At 53.0% G+C, this 21,905-nt stretch overlaps 1 protein-coding gene across 1 annotated transcript in view; it reads left to right on the top strand.

Annotated features, from left to right (window-relative positions):
* Fgf18 (fibroblast growth factor 18) overlaps window positions 1-20,089 on the top strand; it is a 31,427-nt gene extending 11,338 nt beyond the window's left edge. The window contains exons 3-5 of the mRNA XM_036197161.1: window positions 1,996-2,176; window positions 12,210-12,316; window positions 19,060-20,089. Coding sequence (XP_036053054.1) covers window positions 1,996-2,176; window positions 12,210-12,316; window positions 19,060-19,326 — 555 coding nt within the window. The 3' untranslated portion in view covers window positions 19,327-20,089. The remainder of the gene's footprint in view (window positions 1-1,995; window positions 2,177-12,209; window positions 12,317-19,059) is intronic.
* The last annotated feature ends 1,816 nt before the right edge of the window (window positions 20,090-21,905 follow it).

Here is a 21,905-nt window from a genome sequence, read left to right as displayed (position 1 = left end):
CTGACCCTAGGTCACTCTGCTACTTCTGTCCAGAGGGCCAGGAAGAAAATCATTATAGAGGGGCAGCTCCTAGGGTAGGGAAGCACCCTCGGGAGCTGCGGGTGAGGAGACTGGGTTGACCTCTAGTCAATAGGGTCTCCTGTGAGAGGGGAGTGTGAGGGGACAGGGATGCTGTGCCTACTTTCGGGGGAGGGGACAGGACTAAGCTGACTCCAGGAATCATTCCAGAAAGGTCAATGGCTCCAAGTGTGGGGTCTTCCTGAAAAATACCCCCCAGGCATGGGCTCTCCTGGATGTCAGGGTGGGAGGAGAGGCAGTCCCTGGTACTGTGGCTTGGCCATCATGGCTGGTGGAAATGGAGAGAGGCAAATAGTGGTGCAGAATGGACATTTGTGAACCTCCATTTCTGCTTAGCTGAGCTTCACTTGGAGCCTTGTTAAAAGTTCTGACGTTTGCTCAGATGTGGAAGGAACTGCTACGGTACCCCCTGTATTTAGTCTTCATAGCAACCCCCAAGGTTCACTGTGAAGAAACTGAGTCACAGAGCCTTGTAGTTAAGGCTGAGACCGATACTTGGGCTTCCAGGGTCCAGAGAGATCCAGCAATGGTTGGGTGAGATGCTTCTCTGGGAATAGGGCTTTGCATGCTAGCATTGTGCCAGACTTGGTGGGTCCACAGAACAGACCCATCATTCTAACCATTACCCTGGGACATCTTGTCATAATCCTAACCCATGCTTCAGGACTTGTTCTGATTTATAAGACAGGATGGGCCGTGCATCTAACTAGCAGGTACAGGTGAATATAACTTAATTCTTAATGGCATGGCAGGACTTTATCTCTTCATTCATTCATTCATTTACTCACTTGTTGAACAAGTGCTTGGGTGTCTGTCCTGGGGCTGCAGGGCCAGTAGCGCAGGAGAGAGAACTCTGTCTTTCATGGTGCCGCCAGTGTAGTCAGAGCAGAAAGACAAAGACTGAGTAGGTAAATGGTATGTTGAGTCACATGAGCTAGAAAGACTGTCATGGCAGAGTGGAGGCATGGAGAATGGCAGGGGTAGGACAATCCAAGGAGGCCTGTTTGAGGTGACATCTGGGCAGAGACCTGAGAGACATGAGTGCAGAGAACCGAGAAAGCTTGAGAGCAGAAGTGGGAGCATGTGCAGAGGGCCTGAGGTTGGTGTGTGCTAAGTACTAGGAAGGTTCCAAAGACTTTAAAGGTAAGGTGGTATGGCTGGCATGGAAGAAAAGCATCAGGTGCTGCCGGCCGGGTCTAGAAGCCTCAATAAGGACCTCCGAGTATGAGGAAGCCCTGAGGAGTGTGGACGGGGAGGATTCTATGGGAGGGCTTTGTTTGGTGGAGGATGGGTTATTAGCAGAGCAAAAATGGACAAGGCTGAGGAGGAGATGGGTGCATACTGTTCAGGCAAGGGGCTGTATTCATGAAGAGGGATGGGAGCAATGAGTGTGGGTGCAACCTAAGAAGGCTCCCTGGAGGATGTGGCTGATGAACTAAATGGCAAGAGGTCTGCAAAGTTACCATGGGGGATATAAATTGGAAGACGATACAAGTAGTGAGTTGGGACATGGGCCAGTACCGTGGAGTGAGTGATGGGGTCCCTGTGGAGATCCAGGAGAAGCAGCATGCTGGAGGCTGGCCTAGTGGCCAGCATTTGAGATTGCTCGTCCTATCCCTTCCCTGCCATGTGTCTCTCCGACTTCTCCCCAAAGCCCTGTGGACATTCGTTCTCTTCCTAGTTCAGGCCCTCCTCATAGTTTCAGATGCCATCGGGGTGGAGCCTCTGTATTAAAAGGAGATCGGAGGCAGTACAACCTACATGCCGGCGGGTCGGAAGATCTATATACCCAGGCGTGAATCTCAGCTTTATTATCTCCCAGTTGCCTCAGTTACCTTGTCTGTGAAATGGGGCCTGGCCGGAGGTGGTGGAGAGGAGAGACATGGCTGGCTCACCGTTTCTCCTCCCCTTGCGTAGGTGTTGGCAGCCGAGGAGAACGTGGACTTCCGCATCCATGTGGAGAACCAGACGCGGGCTCGCGATGATGTGAGTCGGAAGCAGCTGCGCTTGTATCAGCTCTACAGCAGGACCAGTGGAAAGCACATTCAAGTCTTGGGCCGTAGGATCAGTGCCCGTGGCGAGGACGGGGACAAGTATGGTATGTGCCAGCCCCTACCCATACCCCTTGTCCATATTCTTCCCAGCCTTGGAGAGTCCTCATTCAAATCCTGGCTCTGTATTGGGCTGAATGCATGGTCTTGGGCCTAGTGCTAGGCCTCCTGGGCCTCAGTTTCTCAGTCAATAAAATGGGGAATCATTAATGAGTCCTTAAATTCTTTATTCAAAGTGCATGGTGGCTTGTATGGGAATGCCCAAATGTCAGTGGTGACTCCCTGTACCACAGCTCCCTCCCTCCCTCCCTCCCTCCCAGGTTCAGCTGCCCCGAGGGATGGAAGCCTCTGGGCATGCACTATGGATGCTCTAGTGGTCGTGGAAGTCATCTTCATGGATGCTTAGGAGAGTGTGCCTCTGTGCGTATGCAGATGTGCATGTGTGTGTTTAAGCTTGACCTTGTACACCCGTAAGACATGGGTCCTCACAATAACTTGGGCCCTAGGCCCGTTGGCCTTCTCTTGGTTCTGGAACAGCTCAGTTCTCCTGGAGGAGCGGTGCTGAGGGACACTTGCGGCCTTCCTTTGCTGCAAGTCAGAGGGAGACCCTGGGACTTTTTCTCTTCCTAAGCTCCCAGCCCACAAAAGCCCAGGGCAGTGAACAGAGCAGACAGAACTCCACCTCCTCAGTGCTTTGGAGAGGATTCAGCCAAGATAGATGCTGGGCAAACACCGAACATGCAGATATTTTATTTAGAATTGCTAGACAGGGCTGGGCGGTAGTGGTGAATGTCTTTAATCCCAATACTTGGGAGGCAGAGGCAGGTGGATCTCCCAAGTTCGAGGCCAGCCTGGTCTACAGCGCGAGTTCCAGGACAGCCAGGACTACACAGAGAAACCCTGTCTTGGGGTGGAGGTTGGGGGAGAGAAAGCAAAGTAAAACAAATCAAAACACCGAGCCACTTCTTTAAAATTGCTAGACAGGAAAGGCCCGGGGCTGCCAGGAGGCTTCTTTCTGGTCCTCACCCATCTCTGGGATGCACTGGTCCTCAGCCTGCTGCTTCCTTGGGCCCAGGTTCCAGAGGTAGTGGCTGGGGGCAGGTCCTGCATGTGTGCCGAGCCTGCCAGCTTCTCCTTTCTGGGATGGTGCCCTACCGGCCCCTGCCCGTTGCCATCAGGACATGACAAGAAGAAGAATAATTTCTTGGACCTTTTATCTTGGACACCATTTATTTTCCCACAGCCCCAGGGCAGGACTGACCTCATGGTAGGGCCCTGAGTGAGGCAGCTGCACCATCCTGGGGGCTGGGCCAGGCTGGGCAGCATGGGCTGGGTCCCGGGCCCCAGCACCTCCAGGCCAGCTGCCGCCTCTGCTTCCTGCACAGTTATTCTTTCTGGCTCCTCTCCTTTCCCCCCCTTCTTCCTGTTTCATGCCCCTTTCCCTCTTTGTTTGGGCCCATCTCTGTTCTTCCCTCCCCATGGTCTTCCTCTGCCCTTCCTTGCTCTGACCACAGCATCCCTCCACGCAGGTTTCAGGCCCTCTGGCTCTCGTCGGGGGCACCCCCAGATGCTGGGCTGTGCAGGGCAGACCCAGGTGGTAGTTTTCCCTGGGATCCTCTGCCCAGTGCTGCCAGGGAAGGGGCAGCTGGCTGGCCAGGCAGGAGGAGGTGCCCTCCTGGGGTGTCCCCGGAGCTCGCTCTGGCCCCTCCAGGCTGGAGAGTACAAGGGGGGGTCAGACGCTGGTTGAGCCATCTGTCCACACCCTGGGAAGGGAAGCAGGGGCTGGGGAGGGAGAGTGGCCCAAAGTGGCCCACACTCTCTGCAGAGGCTGCCAGCCTTCCAACAGTGTCTGCCTCAACTGGGCCACTCTGTCTCCTCCACCTAGCGCTTTGCCTTCTCTGTCCCCGTTTCTCATCTGTACGGTGCCCTTAACATGCACGTGGCTCTCTGAGGGAGGGGTCTAGTCAGGATGTCCTTGCTGATTCATGGGTGTCAGGGTGTGGTCTGAGCTGCTTCCACTCTGACCGGCACCCAGGTGGTGCCGATGGAAGCCCGCTTTGATTCTAGAACTGGCCTGGCTTGCTGCTCTTCTTGGCCTTCATCTTCTTTCTCAAGGAACATGTTTACATGATCTTCCAACCCCCCCCCCCCCCCCCCCTCCCACCCCCAAACACCCAGGGCAGCATGGGGCCTTGTGGGCTGTCACTGTTCCATTTGAATGTCCCATTAGAAACGCAGATGAGGCTGGGAGACCCCATCTGTGAGCCCTGGGAGAGAAAGTGAGACAATGGAGCCCACTGAGGCTTCCAATCTAGATGATCAATACAAATATTATTGGGAGGGTGATTTATGTGACCATGCAAGGCAGGAGGATGGGCTGCTTCTCTGCATCAGGAGCTGCCTTGCTGGGGGAGGGGCAGCAGGAGGCAAGGACACTTCAGAACCTGCTCTGTCTTCTCAGGGCTGGGTCCGGCCACCAGAATCTTGTGATACCCACTTGGCTTCACGGCCTTGTGTCATCTGCTGAACCAGAAGAAGTACAGCCGTTGGCAAGTGAGCACGGCAATCCTCAGCTTCGGGTCTGTCGTCCAGGGCCTGGCCTCTGTACTGGGTACAGGACCCTGGTCTGTGGACCCTCTGATCTTGCTGCTTCTTTGTACTTCCTAGTACTTTCTAGAAGGTGGTTTGAGCCACGAGCAAGGTTCTTCTGGACCAGCCATGGCTGAGGCTGCAGCCCCTGTTCTTATGGTTCCCTAGTCTCTGAGTCTGACCCCTTGGGTTCATTTTCTGTCCACCAGTCCAAAATGCCACTCTGTTGTTCAAAGACTCATGTTACTTAGAACCTAAGTCCTTGGGTCCACTAGAGGCCTGGGATGGTTCTGCTCACGAGATACCCCATTTCTGCATAATCTCAGGCAGCAGCATCTCTCCTTGCATACTGGGCTACACCAGGCATGGTACCTTGGTCAGGCCAAGCACATTTCATCTAAAGGCCTAGGAAGCTCTCCACCCACATATTCCTGAGACCTGCCCCCTCACTTCTGCCCTCTCATTGGGGACCCCATCTCTGCCCTTCTACTGGTGTGCTTCTCTCTTATGGCCCTGTGTCATGTTTCATTCTCCCTCACGCTGTCTCTCAGGAGATGCTGGGCTTCTGGGGCTGTGCACTGCCCCATTCCCAGCACTCATAGCCAGCCACAGAGAGGTGGTCAAGATTGCCCGAGTGCAGGGACCCCTCCAGTGTGTCCTAAGACTGAGGACAAGGTGGTCACCCCAGGACATCAGGGCAAAAAGCTTCTTCCACACTCAGGATGTCCCGGCCCAGTGCTGAGGCAAGCCCTTCTCCCTTCCTCCCATCTGTTTTTGTCTGGAGAATACAAAGATGAACAGACATGGCTTCCCCTGGGAGCCTCTCATCTGGCATGGGGCCTTTGCATCTCAGTTTAAGTCTCCCGTTCTCGGCCTTGCCTCTGTCCCCAGGGAGCAGTGGCCACCCACGCCTTGTGGAACCCATGATGAAAGGGCTACAGCCAGGATCCAATATAGTTTCTGATCAATCCTATTGATTTTTTTCTTTCCCTCTTCCTTTCTGGTGAGTCTATGTGGCCTGCAAACCTCCCTGGGGACTTGTAGAGAAGGGAACTCTGGGCACCTGAGCACGCCTATGTAACAGCAACTGGGTTATGGCTCCAAAAGACAGCTTTTCAGCTAACCCATCTTTGGAGGAAAGGAAGAGCTGACTGGTGACCGCTTGGTGCTTTTGGTGGCAAGGACATGTCTTCATGGGAGGGTACTGTCTAGAGAGACCAACAGCTCTGTGGTGTGGGAATGTGTCAGCCAGTCACCTCTCCCCTGTGTGTGTGTGTGTGTGTGTGTGTGTGTGTGTGTGTGTGTGTGTGTAACAGGTCCTGGGGGATTTCCCTGGACAGGGAAGTACAGGGAGATCTAACCCAGCCTGGCTTTCTTCCCTGGATTACCTCTCACCAAAGCAGGCTCCCAAGTCTTTCTGTCTCCATTGCCTCTGTCTCCCCCTACCGTTTCCCACCCTTCAGACCCAGAGTCTAAAAGCAGAGGCCCCGAGTTGCTTTTGCGAAGGCCCACTGGGGACCTACACTTCAGTGTCTGTCTGTCCATCAGGACCTTTCTTGCCGTGTGAGGTCCGTTCTGTTTGCCCAAGCTCTGCCCGTGCAATTCAGGTCCAATCCCTGCCTGTCATAGTGAGCTCTGGAGCTGCAATCTGTCTTCATGTTTCCACCTTATAGTGTGTCTTTGGGCAAGTGGCTCAGCGGCTCTTCTGGCTGCAAGGCTTCGGTTTCTTCACGTGTAAACTGCCATCATGGTCCCTGCCTCACATTCTATGTTCTGACTCCCAACCCACACGTGTGATACACATGATAGGTACTGGCTGTTGTTATCAGTCTCTCTTATTTTTGAGTTCAGGTAGGCCTTGAACTTGTGATCTTCCTGCCTCAGCTTCCCAGTCTGGCTATGGGTGCCATGTTTTTTTCTCCAGGCATATCAGAGAAGCAGAGGAAAAAAGACAGTGGGCTGCTTCATAGAAAGAGCTTTTGTCTGCCCTTCGCTCTGCCTTCTTGGAGGGCTTGGGGAATCCTCCTTTTCTGTCTATGGCCTGAGTTTAGCCCTGAATGCTCCCATGGGCTTCCCCATCTCCCCCATGTTGACTCCAGGTGTCCTCTTAAGGTGATCTGGGGAATCCTCCCCTTTCAAGGTCATCTGGATGGGAAGCTAGGAAAAGGATGAGTCACCCCTGAATTCTGTCTCAGGAAAGCAAGGCTGGAGGAAGGAGTCTCACTCACTGCTCCAGCCAGGGCTCATTCACCTTGGCAAAGGTCTGAGAGGAAAGGGGGTGAGCAGGCTAAGACCAAGACTCCGGGGCGGGCCTGCCTGGGATGGCTTTAGCCTCACTGTGCATGCTGTGGTAACCCAGTTTCTACTCCTGAGAGGCGGGGATAATGATAGCAGCGCTGATGTCATAGGGTGGTTTGCAAGGGTAAAATGAGATAGTGACCGTGGCCAGAACATCATCAGCCTGACACAAGTGTGAGATTCTATCTTTTCCTAGAGGGGCTGATGCAGAGGAGGCCTCAGAGTGACTTATCCCTGACCCACATACTTCCTTTGACACACAACAAGGGAGTTTTCGCTGTCACCGTGGCTGGGGATGTGTGGGTAGGAGTCCAGAGTTCTGACCAGGTATGGGCAGCGTGAGGAGTCAAAGCAGGAGGAACTAGAGTGACAAGGACATTGAGTCAGAGGCTGACTAAACTTATCGTCACCAGCTCTGTGATGTGTCGCTTCACCATCCTGAATCTTCCTTGAGCTCTTAATCATGCTCATCATCACCTACATCCCGAGGCTGTCCATGCACTTACTGTAATTTAATCAGTGGCCATTTACTATGAGCCAGGTCTGGGCTGGGGAGTAAGGAGAGCTGTCCTGTCTTCATGGGGCTTACCCTGCTGGTAAGGAAGGACACACCATGGACAAGGTAACAAGTTGTGTTAACTTGCGATTCTAATAATAAAATATCTGAGGTGGTCAAGTTAAAAAGAAGTGAGATTTATTTTGGCTCAGGTTTGGAGGCTCAGTCCATGACTAGCTAGCCCCTTGTTCCTGGGCCTGTGGCAGGTCAGAACGCTATGGCTTGAGTGTGTAGAAGAGGAGGCTTACCTCCTGACGGCTGGAGAGTGGAAAGAGAGACAGGAAGGGGCGTGTTACCTAACTTCCTCCTCTGGACCTCACATCTGAAAGGACCTAGTAATGCTGTAAGCAGGCAACTAAGCCTCCCACACGTGGGCTTTGGAGGGAACAAAGATTGAAACAATATCAGTTAACAGTTGTAGAGTGCTGGAATACACTGCAGAGAGGGCTCAGCTGTTAAGAACATCGGCTGCTCTTCCAGAGGACCGGGGTTCAGTCCCCAGCACCCACATGGCAGCTCACAGCTGTCTGTTCTAGTTCCAGGGGATCTGACGCTCTCACAACGACACAATAATACTGCACAGAAAAAAACAAAAACAGCGGAGTGCTGCAAAGTGGCCTGGGAATCGGTGCGTGCTGGGTTGGAGAGGATGGTGCTGGTATCAGACAGTTACATCAGGGAAGGTGTCTCTTTTAGTGACGCTTCTACTTGGTAAAGAGACACCATGACCAAGGCAACTCCTATACAATAAAGCATTTAGCTGGGGGCTTGCGTATAGTTTCTGAGGTTTAGCTGGTGATCAGCACAGCAGCAGGCATGGCAGCCATGGTGCTGGAGAAGTAGTTGAGAGCTTTATCTTGATCTGAAGGTAGGGGTGGGGGATGGGAGAGAGAGTGTGTGTCTCCAAGAGACTGCGCCTGGCATGAGCTTTTGAAACCTCAAAGTCCACCCCCCAGTGACACTTCCTCCCTCAAGGCCACACCTGCCAATCCTTCTAATCCTTTGAGGTAGTGCCACTTCCTGAAGAGTAATCATTCAAATGTAGGTGCCTATGGAGGCCATTCTTATTCAAACCACAGCATCTCTAAGGAGATGCTGCTTGGCCAGCTGGAGGGATGAGACTCAACCATGGGAAGGTTTTCGTAAAGCAACCTCCAAGGAAGACTAGCAAGCACCAAGGGCCTGCGGCAGGAACTAAACCTGTCAGAGATAGAAGAGAGCCAATGTGCTCGGGAGGCCGGGAAGGAGGGACAGCAGGGCCAGATGATGTGGGTCCCAGTGAAGAGCTTGAGTTTTCTCTGAGCTGCTTATGAATCCTGGGAGGTTTTTCAACAGGGAAGAGATGTAATTGTGGATATGTGTGTGTGTGTGTGTGTGTGTGTGTGTGTGTGTGTGTGTGTGTGTGTGTAGATAGAGGTCAACTTTATAAGTCTTCCCACAATCTCTCTCTATCTTTAATTTTGAGAAATGGTCTCTTACTGAACCTGGAGATCACAGATTGGCTTAGATTTTCTGGTCCGAGAGCTTTGTGAATCTTCCATCTCTGCTTCCCTAGCACTAGGGTTACGGATGTTGCCACCATGCCCAGCTTTTATGTGGGTTGTTGGGGAGCCAAACTCAGGAACTCTTGCTACATGACAGGTACTTTATGGACCGAAGCGCCTTCTTAGCCTCATCAGTATTTTAAAGCGACACTTCCAGCTGATGTGTGGAAGGAATACTGGGTAAGAGTGGCAGAGGGAGGTGGCTGTTGAGCTGGACGGGCTGGTGGGGGAGGGGTGGCAAGATAATGTCATCCCCCAGGCCAGCTGCAGGCCCTGCCAACGAGACTGAGCCAAGACGAGGCTTCTGCTCCTAAGAGCTGTATCTTTGGAGCTTGGCTCTCAGAAGCGGGTGGAGGATGAGGAGGACCAGGAAGGCTCTGGAGCAAACCTAGCTTGGGTGGAGTGTCTTTTCCTCTTTCTCTGCTGCTGCTGCTGTTCTATTACTCCCCAAAGACTTTACATAACTCTGGCCTGGCTTCTGCCTCCTTATGTCATTCTCTGAGTGGAGTCCAGGTCACTTTACTGCATGCTGTGGTCAGGGTGGGTAGGAAGAACAGGCTGCTGGTGGCTAGCTCAGACCCTGCCTGGGATGGCCTGGCCTGTGGAGGGTGGAATTGAACGGAAGCCCTAGCCTCTCTGCCCCAGGCCCTTTGGATGTCCCCACCCACCCTGGGGATGCGGTGGGATGCGGGGGTAGGGGGGGTGGCCAGGGTCCTTGCGGCTGAGAGGTGGCGGGGTGTTGGGAGAGTCTTTCAGAGCCAGCCAGCCCTGCTGTTAGCCCTCCCGCTGGGCTGTGGCTGGACACCTCACTTGCTTACCCTGGGAACTGAGGATGAGGACCCCTTGCTTCATGTGGATGTGGGGGGAGCTTTAATTGTATCCTATGGAAGCAGATCTTGTCCGTGGAGGAATGGGGGTGAGGACGGGCCCTATCCCCAACGCTTCTCCCATTGATGACAGTCTCCCTACTCCTAAGCTTGACCCCAGGGCTCCAGAGAGAAACAGAAGGGGACCAACTCCACCCCCTTGCACCAGGGAAGAAACTGAGGCTCAGAGAGGGGTGTGGTGATCCGATCAGGGTTCAAGTCATACAGTGTGGGATGGCACCAGACAGGTGGGCATTCTCAGATGCCCTATCTGGTGTGGGTTGCCTGTGCCTGGAGAAGGCTGAGTAGGTTCAGAGCAGGGGCAGGGCCTCGGGAAGCAGGCTCCCTTCCACCCTCATGGGAGCATGTGGGTTTGGTCCCTGGGCGCCCTTTTCTTCCAGGAAAGGTTACACTTTGTAGCTTTTAGGAAACTTAAAATGAAGGGTAGCAAGTTCCCCCTCTGGACCTCTAGAAGGAGGCACCCTCATACTATGGGCCCCCCCAGGCCCTGTTGAGGGGTCAGGACAATTCTCCCCAGTTCACTGGTGAAGACCCTGTGTCCCAAGGCCACACAGAAGTCAAGTGGAGCCTGGGGGTCAAGCCCATATTTAGGCATACCAGACTCTTGCCTTCTCCACACACATGCAGCCCCCACTGAAGCTTCCAGAACTTTCTCACTATGGGAGGCCAGGGGATGGTAGAGCAGCCTGGGGAACAACTGGGGGAGCTGAGCAAGTGGCGAGAAGGACAAGGGGTTTCAGTGGGGGCACGCAGCGCAGCAGCGTACATCAAGGCTAGTTCACGTTCCTAACTCAGTGTTTACTGGGGGTGGGGGGACGCGGGAAGAAGAATGTGCCCCACCTTGCTCCCAGAATTACAAAATTCTTGTTAGGTCTTTAAATTTTATGTAAATTCTTTTTTTAAGGTGGGAATCATATTTTAATTAGAAGTGGTGTCAAAGGAGGGCTAGATTAATTATGGAAACCCAAGTTCCAGGTGGTTTCAATTTTCACAGCAGGGCACCAGGGCCTATATTTGTAAATGTTTTTTATTAAAATCATACCTAGTGTGTTTTAGAGGCACCGAGGTACACTCCTTGTGGCTCCGTAGATACTGTACTCAGGAATTTGGGCCTGTGATTATGGAGAAGCAAGTCCCTTGTCACTGAAATGAAACTTCTGTAGCTGAAGGAGGGCAGGTGCTGGAGGTGAAGGGTCACAGCCAAAGCAAACAGCCGTGGGGAGGGGAGTGGCAATGGAGAGGTCACACGGGTTCAAGACCAGAGGGGAGTGAGAGCCCACCCCAGGTCACACTGAATCCTACAGGGGGAATGTGGACTGGCTAGAAGGAAGGCCACTGATGCCTTTGTCTGCCAGGGGTTTTGGGGAGCAGTGTGGATACCTCCATCCTGACCCTGAGGCATGGGTGGGCTCCGGTCCTGGGGATGGGGGAGGGAGGAGAACTGGGTCCTGACCAGACCTCTGGGGTCTTGAAAGTTAGTTACCCATCAGTCAGGGGGAGGGAGATTCTGAACATAGACTCTTTCCCAGGGGTCCGGCACCTTCACCTTTGTGTCTTCCTGTGTCAAGTGGCCAGGTCAAAGGTGCCAAAACTGCATTAGTAGGGAGGCCAGATGTTTGCCCTTGGAGAAAAGGACATCTGACCTAACTTTTGAAGAAAACAGCGTGAGGTCCTGACAGCTCTGTGTGTGTGTGTGTGTGTGTGTGTGTGTGTGTGTGTGTGTGTGTGCATGTGTGTGTATGTGTGTGTGTATGTGTGTACGTGTGTATGTGTGTATGTGTGTGTATGTGTGAATGTGTGTGTATGCATGTATGTGTATGTGTGTACATGTGTATATGTGTGTGTATGTGTGTGTGTATGTGTATGTATGTGTGTGTGTATGCATGTGTGTGTATGTGTGTGTGTGTGTGTGTGTTCCCTTGGTTACTTCTCTGGGTATTCTGTGTGACTGTTGGTCCCACTTTGAGGAGTGGAGTTGAGGGGCTGGGAGGTGTGTGAGGGGAAGGGCCACAGACAGAACTCCTCTCAGACTGGACCATGGGGGAAGTGGGAGCGGTTTCTCTCCCCCTGTCCCAGAGTGTACCAGAATCCTCTGGGGAAGTGAGGGGCCACGGGTAAGGTCAGGGAGCGCGTGTCACTGGGTCTTTAGACTATACCATTGCTTCTGGTTAAAAAGCTTGTCTTTTTCTCCTTCTGCCTTTCGAAGCCCAGCTCCTAGTGGAGACAGATACCTTCGGGAGTCAAGTCCGGATCAAGGGCAAGGAGACAGAGTTCTACCTGTGTATGAACCGCAAAGGCAAGCTCGTGGGGAAGGTGAGTGCTGAAATCCTGGGTACTTGGGAGTCCAGCCAGCCAGCATTGGAGAACTGGCAAAGTATATCCAGGGTACTGTCAGCCCTACCTGGAACACAGGTCTGGTATATATACATGGGTGAGAGATCAGCATCTAGGCATCTGTCTTCACTCACCGTGGTTTTGTTTTAGTGCCTGCAGCAGCCAGGTTGGGATAGCTATGACTGTCACTTGGTGCCCTGGAGCCCTGGACTCTGCTGGAGAAGGATTCTGGCTTGCTCTATAGGGAGGGATCCTGGGGGCAGCCAGCTCCTGTGGTCCTGGTGTCCAGGAACAGGGGACCTGCAGCCTGCAGGCTGTGACTGCAGGGATCAGCTTAACTATCCTCAGGGGTTGGCAGCAGCCACAGTCTCCGGAAAGTCACTCTCAGAGCTGGGGCCCACGCTTCCATCAGTTCAGGAAGATTTTGTTACTTTGGAACAGGCCAGAGAGCTGCAAATGTCAAATTAGTGTTTTTGTGTGTGGTGTGTGTGCGCCTGTGAGAATGTGTGTGTGTGTGTGTGTGTGTGTGTGTGTGTGTGTGTGTGTGTGTGTGTGTATACCCACTTGCTGGGCTCGGATGCTCCCTGAAGGCTGCCCTTCATCTCTCCTCTTTATATTCTCATGTGCTTGTTTGTGAGGGTCATGGGCTTGGTTCTCCCAAAGGTTCAAGAGGAAGATGTCAGTCACCCACAGAAGCTCTATAGTGAAGTCACCTCTCTGTCCTCTGCTCTCTTCAGGGACTCTCCCTGCTTCTAAACTGAACTGAAGGTGGAATCTGTCTGGACAGGTGGTGTGGAAGACAGGCCTCTGCTTAGGGGAAACTGCTTCCACTATACCTTCTCGGCAAAAGCAGGGAGTGGTCAGTGTTGTTGAAGCAATATTTGGTTTCTTGAGCCTTTTGTTCTTCCCTCTGCCCCTTTACTCCAGAGTGGAGGACGGAGGAATGGACACATGAGTAATGAGGACTTTCTCTAATTGAACACCTACTGTCTCATAGGCATCCAGCAAAAAAATACTTGCAGATGATTTTGGCAGGTTGGCACCACCACCCTTCCCATTTCACAGGTGGGAAAGCTGAGAGTTGGCCACATTCCTGAGCACTGATCCCCAAATCCCATACTAGCGCTAGGCGGGATTCAGAGCCGGGTTTGGAAGGGAAAGATCCCAGCCACACACCCATACCAACCCAAGCTGCAAAATAATAGTAATCCGAAGAGCACTGGGATGCCGAGGAGTGGTTTCAATTAGTGATTCACTTTCCGCCGCCGTCGCAGGCCGGCCGGCGAGGGGGTCCCTCAGCGGCTGGGGCGGCGGGCAGGGGCGGGTGCCGTGTCCCCTGGCCCAGCCCGTCCAGTCTTGGCCAGCAGTTTCCTGCGGCGGCGGCCCAGCCCCGTGTCAGGCGCTTTGTTCTGTTGCCCGCCTGGGCCTCCTCCCAGACCAACCTGCTTTGGGTTTGAGCCTTGGTTTTCCCCTTTGCTCCCCCTGTGCCCAGTGTCTGCGCCGCCCGGTGCCGCCTCCCTGCCTGCGCTCTTCCCGGCATCCTGACCCCCAGGAGTGCCATCATGGGGTCAGGAGAACGACAGGTCCCCTCAGGCTGGAGCCCTGCCGCCTCCCGCCGGCTGGCCTCTGAGTCACTGCTTCCACAGGAGCCGGCTCTGATTTCCTGCCCCCTTGCCCTCTCTCCCGTCATTAATATTGGTGACGGTTCAGCTGGCTCAAGGCACAGCAGCGAAGCGGGCCGGGTCCCCTGTCTCCACCTCTGCTCCCTCCTGGCTCAACAGCCTCTACCACCCTTCTGGGCCCAGGGGCTTGGTGGCCCCGCCATCCACCTGTGCTGGGGGTGGGGTGGGAATCAGGCTTTTGGTACCTTACCGGCTCACTCAGGCTGGGTCCTGCGCGGGGGTGGGGGAGGTCCCCTCTTTAATGGCTGGGTGTGTCTCCTTCTTACAGTCTCAGCGCTTTCCAGATATTGTTGCCCCAAACTTCATTGCCTTGCTTGGGAAGCTTCAGGCCTCATTTGAGCCTTCCCCTCCTCCCCTAGACCAGCTTAGGGCTCATTCAGATCTGTATTCCTGGAAACCTTTGCTCCAGGCTCTCTGAACTGCTCACACCCATTCCCTGGATGCAGATTTAGGGCTCCGTGCAAGAGCCTTCCCAGCCCTATCCTGCTCTCTCCATGAACCCTTCATGGACATCTCTAGATGTCCCTGACCCCTAGTTAGCTCACTGTCTGCCCACAGCTGTCCATGCCTCCTCTCGCTCATCTGGATATCACTCCTTGCCCTCAGGTCTGCATTCTCCTCTAGGCTGGGAGCTCGTGCAGAGCCTGGGGGGTACCGGCACAACCCAGAAGCAGGGATATTGGTTCTTGCTTTCTGAGATGACTCAACCTGCCGCAAGAATGATGCCTACCGCATCAGGGAGCCTGGTGTCCTGGCCCACCGAACCTTGGAGCCTTGTCTGTAAGGGGGACTCATGCAGGCATTTACGCAGGCTTCTTTCCCCTTTCAAATACAGGGTTATTTTACTTTATTTTTTGAGACATGGTCTCCTCTCCTCAAGGGCTGTTCTGGAACTCTGGTAGCTAAGCATGACCATGGACTTCTGAGTGCAGAGATTAGAGGCATGCATAACTACCTCTGATTCATGTGGTGCTGAGAATGCACCCTGAGTTCTGTGCCTGTCAGGCAGACATGGTATGGACTGAGCTACACCCCCAGCCTGAAGCTGGCTTTGGCATCACTGCCGCACCCATGGGCCCTCTGGCCTCTGCTGCATTGGAGTGCCTTAGCAAGATGCTTTCCTCTTTTCTGTGGGTTATAGGTATCAGCCTTGCACATCGCTGGCCAGGGTCATGCATTGAGCCCTGAAAACAGCTATTTCAGATGCGCTAGCCATTGGCTGGAGTCATTCCCTCTGTCTCGGATCTCTGCATGCTCTGGTAGCCTGCTCCCAGCCACCTCACTGAACCTATCCACTTGGCTAGAAGGTAGCATTGCTGAGCATCTCCTATCATGTGCTAATCAGAATCCCCCCTCCCCGCCTGTCCTTTTGGGAGTAACAGAACCTCAGAGTCTTTCAGGGCAGGGGATTTTTCCTCCATCATAGATCTAAAATCTCTAGGTGTTAGGTGAGGTGTGATTTAGTGATGTTATCAGGATACAGGTCACATAGAAGGACTGTGACTCTCATTGGAAATAAGGGGATAGGAAGTAGGGTTGGAGGAGAAGGCTGATCTCTACTAACTTTCCAAGGCTCTGAGGTTACACTCTAAAAGCTGATGCCCCTGTTTGCCTTAGCCAGCAGAGTCCAAAGTTCTGAGGTACAGCCCAAGCTTTGATTTTTTTTAAAGTATTTTTTTTTTTAATGTCAATGTAAGTGACTTATGGTCATAGAAGGGGTCAGAAACAGAGGCAACGGTCAAGCTCAGGTGTAGCCTGCTGTTAGCCTCTTGGACTTTCTGGTTGAGTCCATGGTGGAGAATCTGTGCTCATCATTGGCTCCTACTACTTCCCAAGAGTCTTTCTGTGCCCTGTAGTGTTGGGACCAATCCAGAGCCCAGCTTCCCAGCCCCCTGAACATAGAAAACAGAGGCATGTACTGAGCCTACGGGCCTGATCTGTGCAAGACCAACATTGTAGTTTGTGCCCATGTTTTACTTTGTGCCCATGGTGGCTTTGTGGGAGACGAGGAGCTTTGGTGGTCATCACTCACTCTGCCTCTTCTCGTCTCCCCATGGACTTCTCCAGAACTGGACGTGGGACCAGGATGTTAGGGGCCATGTCAAGTGCCACGACCTTGGGCAAGCAAGCCCCTTTGCCTCTTTGAGCTGTTCCCTTTCTCCAGGCCGAGTCAATCTCAATGACCTAAGAGGGTGAGATGACATAATGGATGTGGGGATGTCTGGCCTGTGGCCAGCAATCAATAAATACTGAATGAGTGAGTAGGGAGAGCAAGTGGGCCAGGAGAACGCTCAAGCCCTCAGTGTGCTCTGTCTCCTTGAACAGTGAGTCCTTCTGGAAGGACATCTGAGAGACACTGTAAGCGATTCAAAAGGTAGGTTCTCTTTTCTTTCAGGCTCTTTCTTGTATCATCCACTTACTCCATCTGTCTTGGTAGGCTCTCCTTTGTTTGACCACAAACCCCATCTTGGGCTCAGCTCCTAGAGTAAGTCAGAAGCAATCCTGGTCTCAGGGAGCTCTTGGACTATGGAGGAGGCAGGTAGTGCAGAGTACTCTGTTGGAGCATGGGGTACGAGAGAGGTGGGTGCCCAGGGACTTCCAAAGATAGAGTGTGTGAACTAGTGAAATTCTAAGTGCAAATGCTCAGTACATGTCTAGATTTACTTCAGAGGACTGGGAAGCTGGGCTCTGGCCTGGTTCCAGCACCCCAGGGCACAGAGGGGCTCTTGGAGCCAATGATGGCGCCTATGATGAGCACAGATTGTCCACCATGGACTTGGCAAGAAAGGCTAAGAGGCTAACAGTAGGCTGCACCTGAGTTAGACCTTTGCCTCTTGAGGGGAGTGGAGACGCTGCCTGGAGAGCGAAGCAGCAATCAAGGGGTGCTTCCCAGAGGAGGCAGTTACAGAGCTGTGCTTTGGAGGACAGAGCACCAGGACAGTGTTGTCTAGCTCTTGTTCTGGTTGCTTTGACTTTGGTGAAGATCACGTTAAGAATTGGAAGAGGAGCTTCTAGACCTTTCCTAGAGATACCTAGAGCCAGGAGATCACTGGCCTCAACCTGCTTTACACACGTTTTCCTACCTTCCTTTATAATAGTCCTACTGCTGTCTCTGCCCAGGTTGTCCTCTGGGTATCGTGTGTGTCTTGAACCTGCCCTCTGTCTGTTCTGAAGCCTGCTAAAAAGACAGCATTTCCCAGAGAGTTTCTCTACCCAGCCTTTCTGCAGAGTTCAGCACTCTGTCTGCAGGGACTGGGTTTGCCCTCCTCTCAAAGGTGAATGTCCCTGGAAGCTCCGGCCAGTTTTCCACTTCAAACAAAAGGCTGGAACCCTCGCCTCAGTCTCCACACACAGCCAGATCGCTGGGCTTCCAACTTGGCTGGGCGGCCGTCCGGAACGAGGAGTGGGCCCGGCCTAAATTTGGAGATGTTAGCTGGAAACCTATGCTGCTAAGTCAGCCCGTCCAACTGTGTGTTTCCCATTGTCTCCCATGAGCCATTGCTGCTCCTGGAAGTGGCGGCAAGGTCTCCCCACCGTCTGTTGTTCAGGGCAGTCCCAGCAGAGCCACCTGCCCTTTTAACTTGAGGTATTTGTAAGGTTGAAATGAGGCAGCCATTTTACCAACCTGAAGGGAAATCCTGCTGGGTAGCAGCGCCAGAATGAAGAAATCACGAAGCCCTGGTCACTATACTTGGGCTCTGGACCAAGCTGCATCTGCAGGTCACGTGACCTCACCACCCCGTGGACCAACAGTGTCTCATTTCCTTTAACTCAGCTGATGTTTTAGTCTATCATTTCTAAGAGAAATGGGTCCTGGCAGGCAGGTCTGCACAAAATCTGACGTGAAGTCAGCCGTTCAACTCTTGTGTGATACAGTTCAACACTCTCTGTACTCAGTGTGGGATGTGGCACACTTTACTACTTGGTAAGAAGCAAGCTAGGAACCATCCAAAAATAAGCCGTAGCATGGCTGCGTCAAGGGGCCCCGGGGTCTCAAGTTCCTGAATAGGTGTTCCTAAGTTCCTGAATAGGTGTTCCTAAGTCTTGAGAGACTAGATACGCAGGGCAGAGAGCACTGACTTTGGAGCCAAAAGCCAAATGAACCCTAGCACATCCTGTGACCTCAGGGTGGCCAAGTCCTCCTCCAAACCTCAGATTTCAGTGACTTCTGCATCATAGAGACAGGCGAGGGATGGTACTTGTAAACGAGGCTGACACCCAGGGGCATGACTCTCCAGGTTGGCTCTGCTGGGACTACCCTGAACAACAGACGGTGGGGAGACCTTGCAGCCTCCTCCTGGAGCAGCAATGGCTCACGGGAGAGTGGGAAACACAGTTGACGGGCTGACTTAGCAGCACAGGTTTCTTTTGTTTGTTTTGTTTTGGGCACTGGTGGTTGAACCCACACACTACACTGATTGGTGGGCTTGGGTCACATGTCTTGGGGGGCTCCTATTTGATTGGCTAGATCTAGGTCCGTTGCTCCAGTAGGATGATGAGGAGCCTGTGAGGATGGTGTGGACTTCTGCAAGACAATGGGACTCTGCTCCCTGCCCGGAGGACTGAGCAGGCTGGGAGGGCCTCTAACAAAGGACTATTTGCATCTAAGGAAGCAGAGATTAGGTCCTTTCTTCTGTGGTGTCCCCGCCTCAGCCACATCCCAGCGCCCACTCCAGAGCTTCCTGCCTCCAATGTCTTTTCCCTTTATTTTCTCCTGCAGGCAAAGACTTCCTGCCAGACTTTAGTCGGGCTCCCGAATCTTCTCCTAGGCCCACCCCTACAATATTTGTAAAGTCTAGTTTTAAGCAGTGCCCTTCTTGGTATCTGATGACCTGCCATGTCCATAAGGCGTGTGTGTGCACCTGCCTGTCTTGAACCCCTTCTCCTGGTGCTGTGAGGCTGGGAGCTGAGTGAAGCCTGTCTAGATCTGGGGGGACCTGGGTGCAATGGGCCCCGGTACCCACTTCCATCACTGTGGTTGTGTGTAGTGGAGGATTATTGACTCTCCTTTCTTTGACGCTCCTTCTCTCTCTCCTGCAGCCTGATGGGACTAGCAAGGAGTGCGTGTTCATTGAGAAGGTTCTGGAAAACAACTACACAGCCCTGATGTCAGCCAAGTACTCAGGCTGGTACGTGGGCTTCACCAAGAAGGGGAGGCCTCGCAAGGGTCCCAAGACCCGGGAGAACCAGCAAGATGTGCACTTCATGAAGCGTTACCCCAAGGGACAGACTGAACTGCAGAAGCCCTTCAAGTACACCACGGTCACCAAGCGTTCCCGGCGGATCCGCCCCACTCATCCCGGCTAAGGCCGGCCACACTCACGCTAGAGAACTACATCAGAGGAATATTTTTACACGAAAAATAAGGAAGAATCTCTATTTTTGTACATTGTGTTTAGAAGAAGACAAAAACTGAACCTGAAGTCTGGGGGGGGAGGGGTGATAGGATTCTACCGTTGGCCTGAACCCCATGACAAAGGACTTCCGAAAGGGGACTGCTGTCAACCCACCGGTGCTTGCCTCTCTCTAGGGGGTGACAATTCCAAACTCATCCCCAGAGGAGGACTTGAATGAGGAAACTGATGCTACGAGAAACCAAAGTCCTTTCCCCAAAGGTTCTGAAAGCAAAAAACAAAAGCAAAAAAACAGAAAGAAAAAAAAAAAAAAAAAAAGGAAAGTAGTGCCCCTCCCCACCCCTCTCCCTGCCCTAGACTCCAACAAGAATCGCTCTCTGGTTTGCAGTCATTTATTTATTGTCCACTGCAAGCTGTCCCGCGACACCGCGCAGGGAAGGCGCCCCTGAGAATTCTCCGCGCCTCGACCTTCCGACGATAGACGCCTCGTCCAATCATGGTGGCCCGCCTTGCCCGCAGTTCTGGAGGATGCTGCTATGGACCTTCCGTGACTCACGTGACCTAGTACACCAATGATAAGGGAATATTTTAAAACCAGCTATATTATATATATTATATATATAAGCTATTTATTTCACCTCTCTGTATATTGCAGTTTCATGAACCAAGTATTACTGCCTCAACAATTAAAAACGACCCACAAATTATTTAAAAAACCCGTGAGGAGTGTGGTGGCTGGGGACCAGGCTCTGGCGGGGCAGTCTCTGTGTGCTTTTCCTCTTGGTCTTTGTGCTGAGGGCTGCATTCATTTACCACCATGGCTGAGTGCTGGGGGCCGGATTCTAGGCACTGAACAGGCAGCCTCAGAGCACATGGGAATCTGTTTCAGATTCAGAGAAATCAGTGTCCTTGATGCAGGGTTGGACTCAAGCATTTGTTCATAGGCACTGACATGGCCTCTGGTCTGGTCTGGGCTCTGGGGATTTACCCCAGCCCACAGGGAACTTCACCTTTAGTAATCTAGATTCATTGCTTCATTGATGCGCATATCCATTTGCCACCAAGTAACGATTTTTGCTAAGTGTTGGGAATCCATCAAAGAACAGTTTTTTTTTCTTTTCTTTTTCCTTTTTCTTTTGGTTTTTCGAGACAGGGTTTCTCTGTAGCTTTGGAGCCTGCCCTGAACTAGCTCTGTAGACCAGGCTGGCCTCGAACTCACAGAGATCCACCTGCCTCTGCCTCCCGAGTGCTGGGATTACAGGTGTGAACCACCACCGCCTGGCCAAAGAACAGTTTATGAATTCCACAGTGTTTGGTCAAGCTCAGGCTGGATTCTGAGGTCAGTTCCATTCTTAGTGTTTCTCTCCTAATGTGAGTCTGACTTTGGTGGCTTGGGGGACCTGCTCTTCCAGGTGACCCCAGGGCTGGAAGCAGACTCCAGGGAGCCCTTTTCTTGAGGCTTGGGGTGAGGGTGTGCAGCCATGCCCTTCCCTCCTGCTGCCCCCAGTCCAGGCCTCATCCTTGGAAAACCAGCTCTGGAAGGGGGGAGGGGACCCTAAGGCTCCTTGTCATCCTCCTCCTTTGAAACTTACTCCTGCAGAGACTGGCTAGAGGGGTCCTGTGTGGGGCAGGGATTGGGAGAGAAGTCTTCTGGTCAGGGAAGGCCTTGGGGGCCTTCTGAAAAGTTGTCCTGGACTCTGGGCAAGCAAATCTGCATTGTGACCTGTCCACCACCCTTACCCCTCCCTCGCCCCAGCTCCTGTTGCTTGGTTTGCCCACCTGCCAGATGCAGCCTGTGTCCTTGAAACTTTGTGGGGCCCTCTAGGTGCCCATTGGGGTGGGAAGTTCTGTGATTGTTCCATTTGTAGATGATGAACTAAGGCGAAGAAGCATAAAACTGCTTGGCCGAGATCACTGAATAAGGCAGAGGCAGGGCAGGCCCCTTCTGAGGCCCACTGTCTCCTTCCACATCTGACACAGATACTCCCAGGCTCAACAAAATCATCTACTCGCTCAAGGCCTCAGTGAAACCCTTGGGGAGAACCCTAACGTGTGGGGCCTGGATGCACCACAGGGAAAGTGTGTGGCAGGCCACAACTGCTCTCATGGCCACATCATGGCCAGGAAGAAAAAGAGGGAAAGGAGATGAGGCCTGGAATCCTCTGATCCAGGGTCTCCCACAGGCTCCATCTCTTTCCAGTAAAGTTGCCCAAGGACCAAACTTAACATCCGACCTTTGGGAGACCCTTATTCAAGCCTTAATGCCTAACTGCCGGGCACCCTTCTGTACCTGCCTCTTCCCTCTGCTCTTACTCTTTTGAAAAATAGGTGCCTGGAACCAGAATTGAGGTATCCATTCACTCACCCAGACAATACCATGCTCACTCCCCCCCCCCCCCCCCCACGACAGGGTTTCTCTGTGTAGCTTTGCACCTTTCCTGGAACTCGCTCTGTAGACCAGGCTGGCCTCGAACTCACAGAGATCCACCTGCTTCTGCCTCCCAAGTGCTGGGATTACAGGCGTGCGCCACC

The sequence above is a fragment of the Onychomys torridus genome, chromosome 8 (genome assembly GCF_903995425.1).
Source record: "Onychomys torridus chromosome 8, mOncTor1.1, whole genome shotgun sequence".
Taxonomy (NCBI): domain Eukaryota; kingdom Metazoa; phylum Chordata; class Mammalia; order Rodentia; family Cricetidae; genus Onychomys; species Onychomys torridus.
This window is presented reverse-complemented; position numbering and strand designations above follow the sequence as displayed.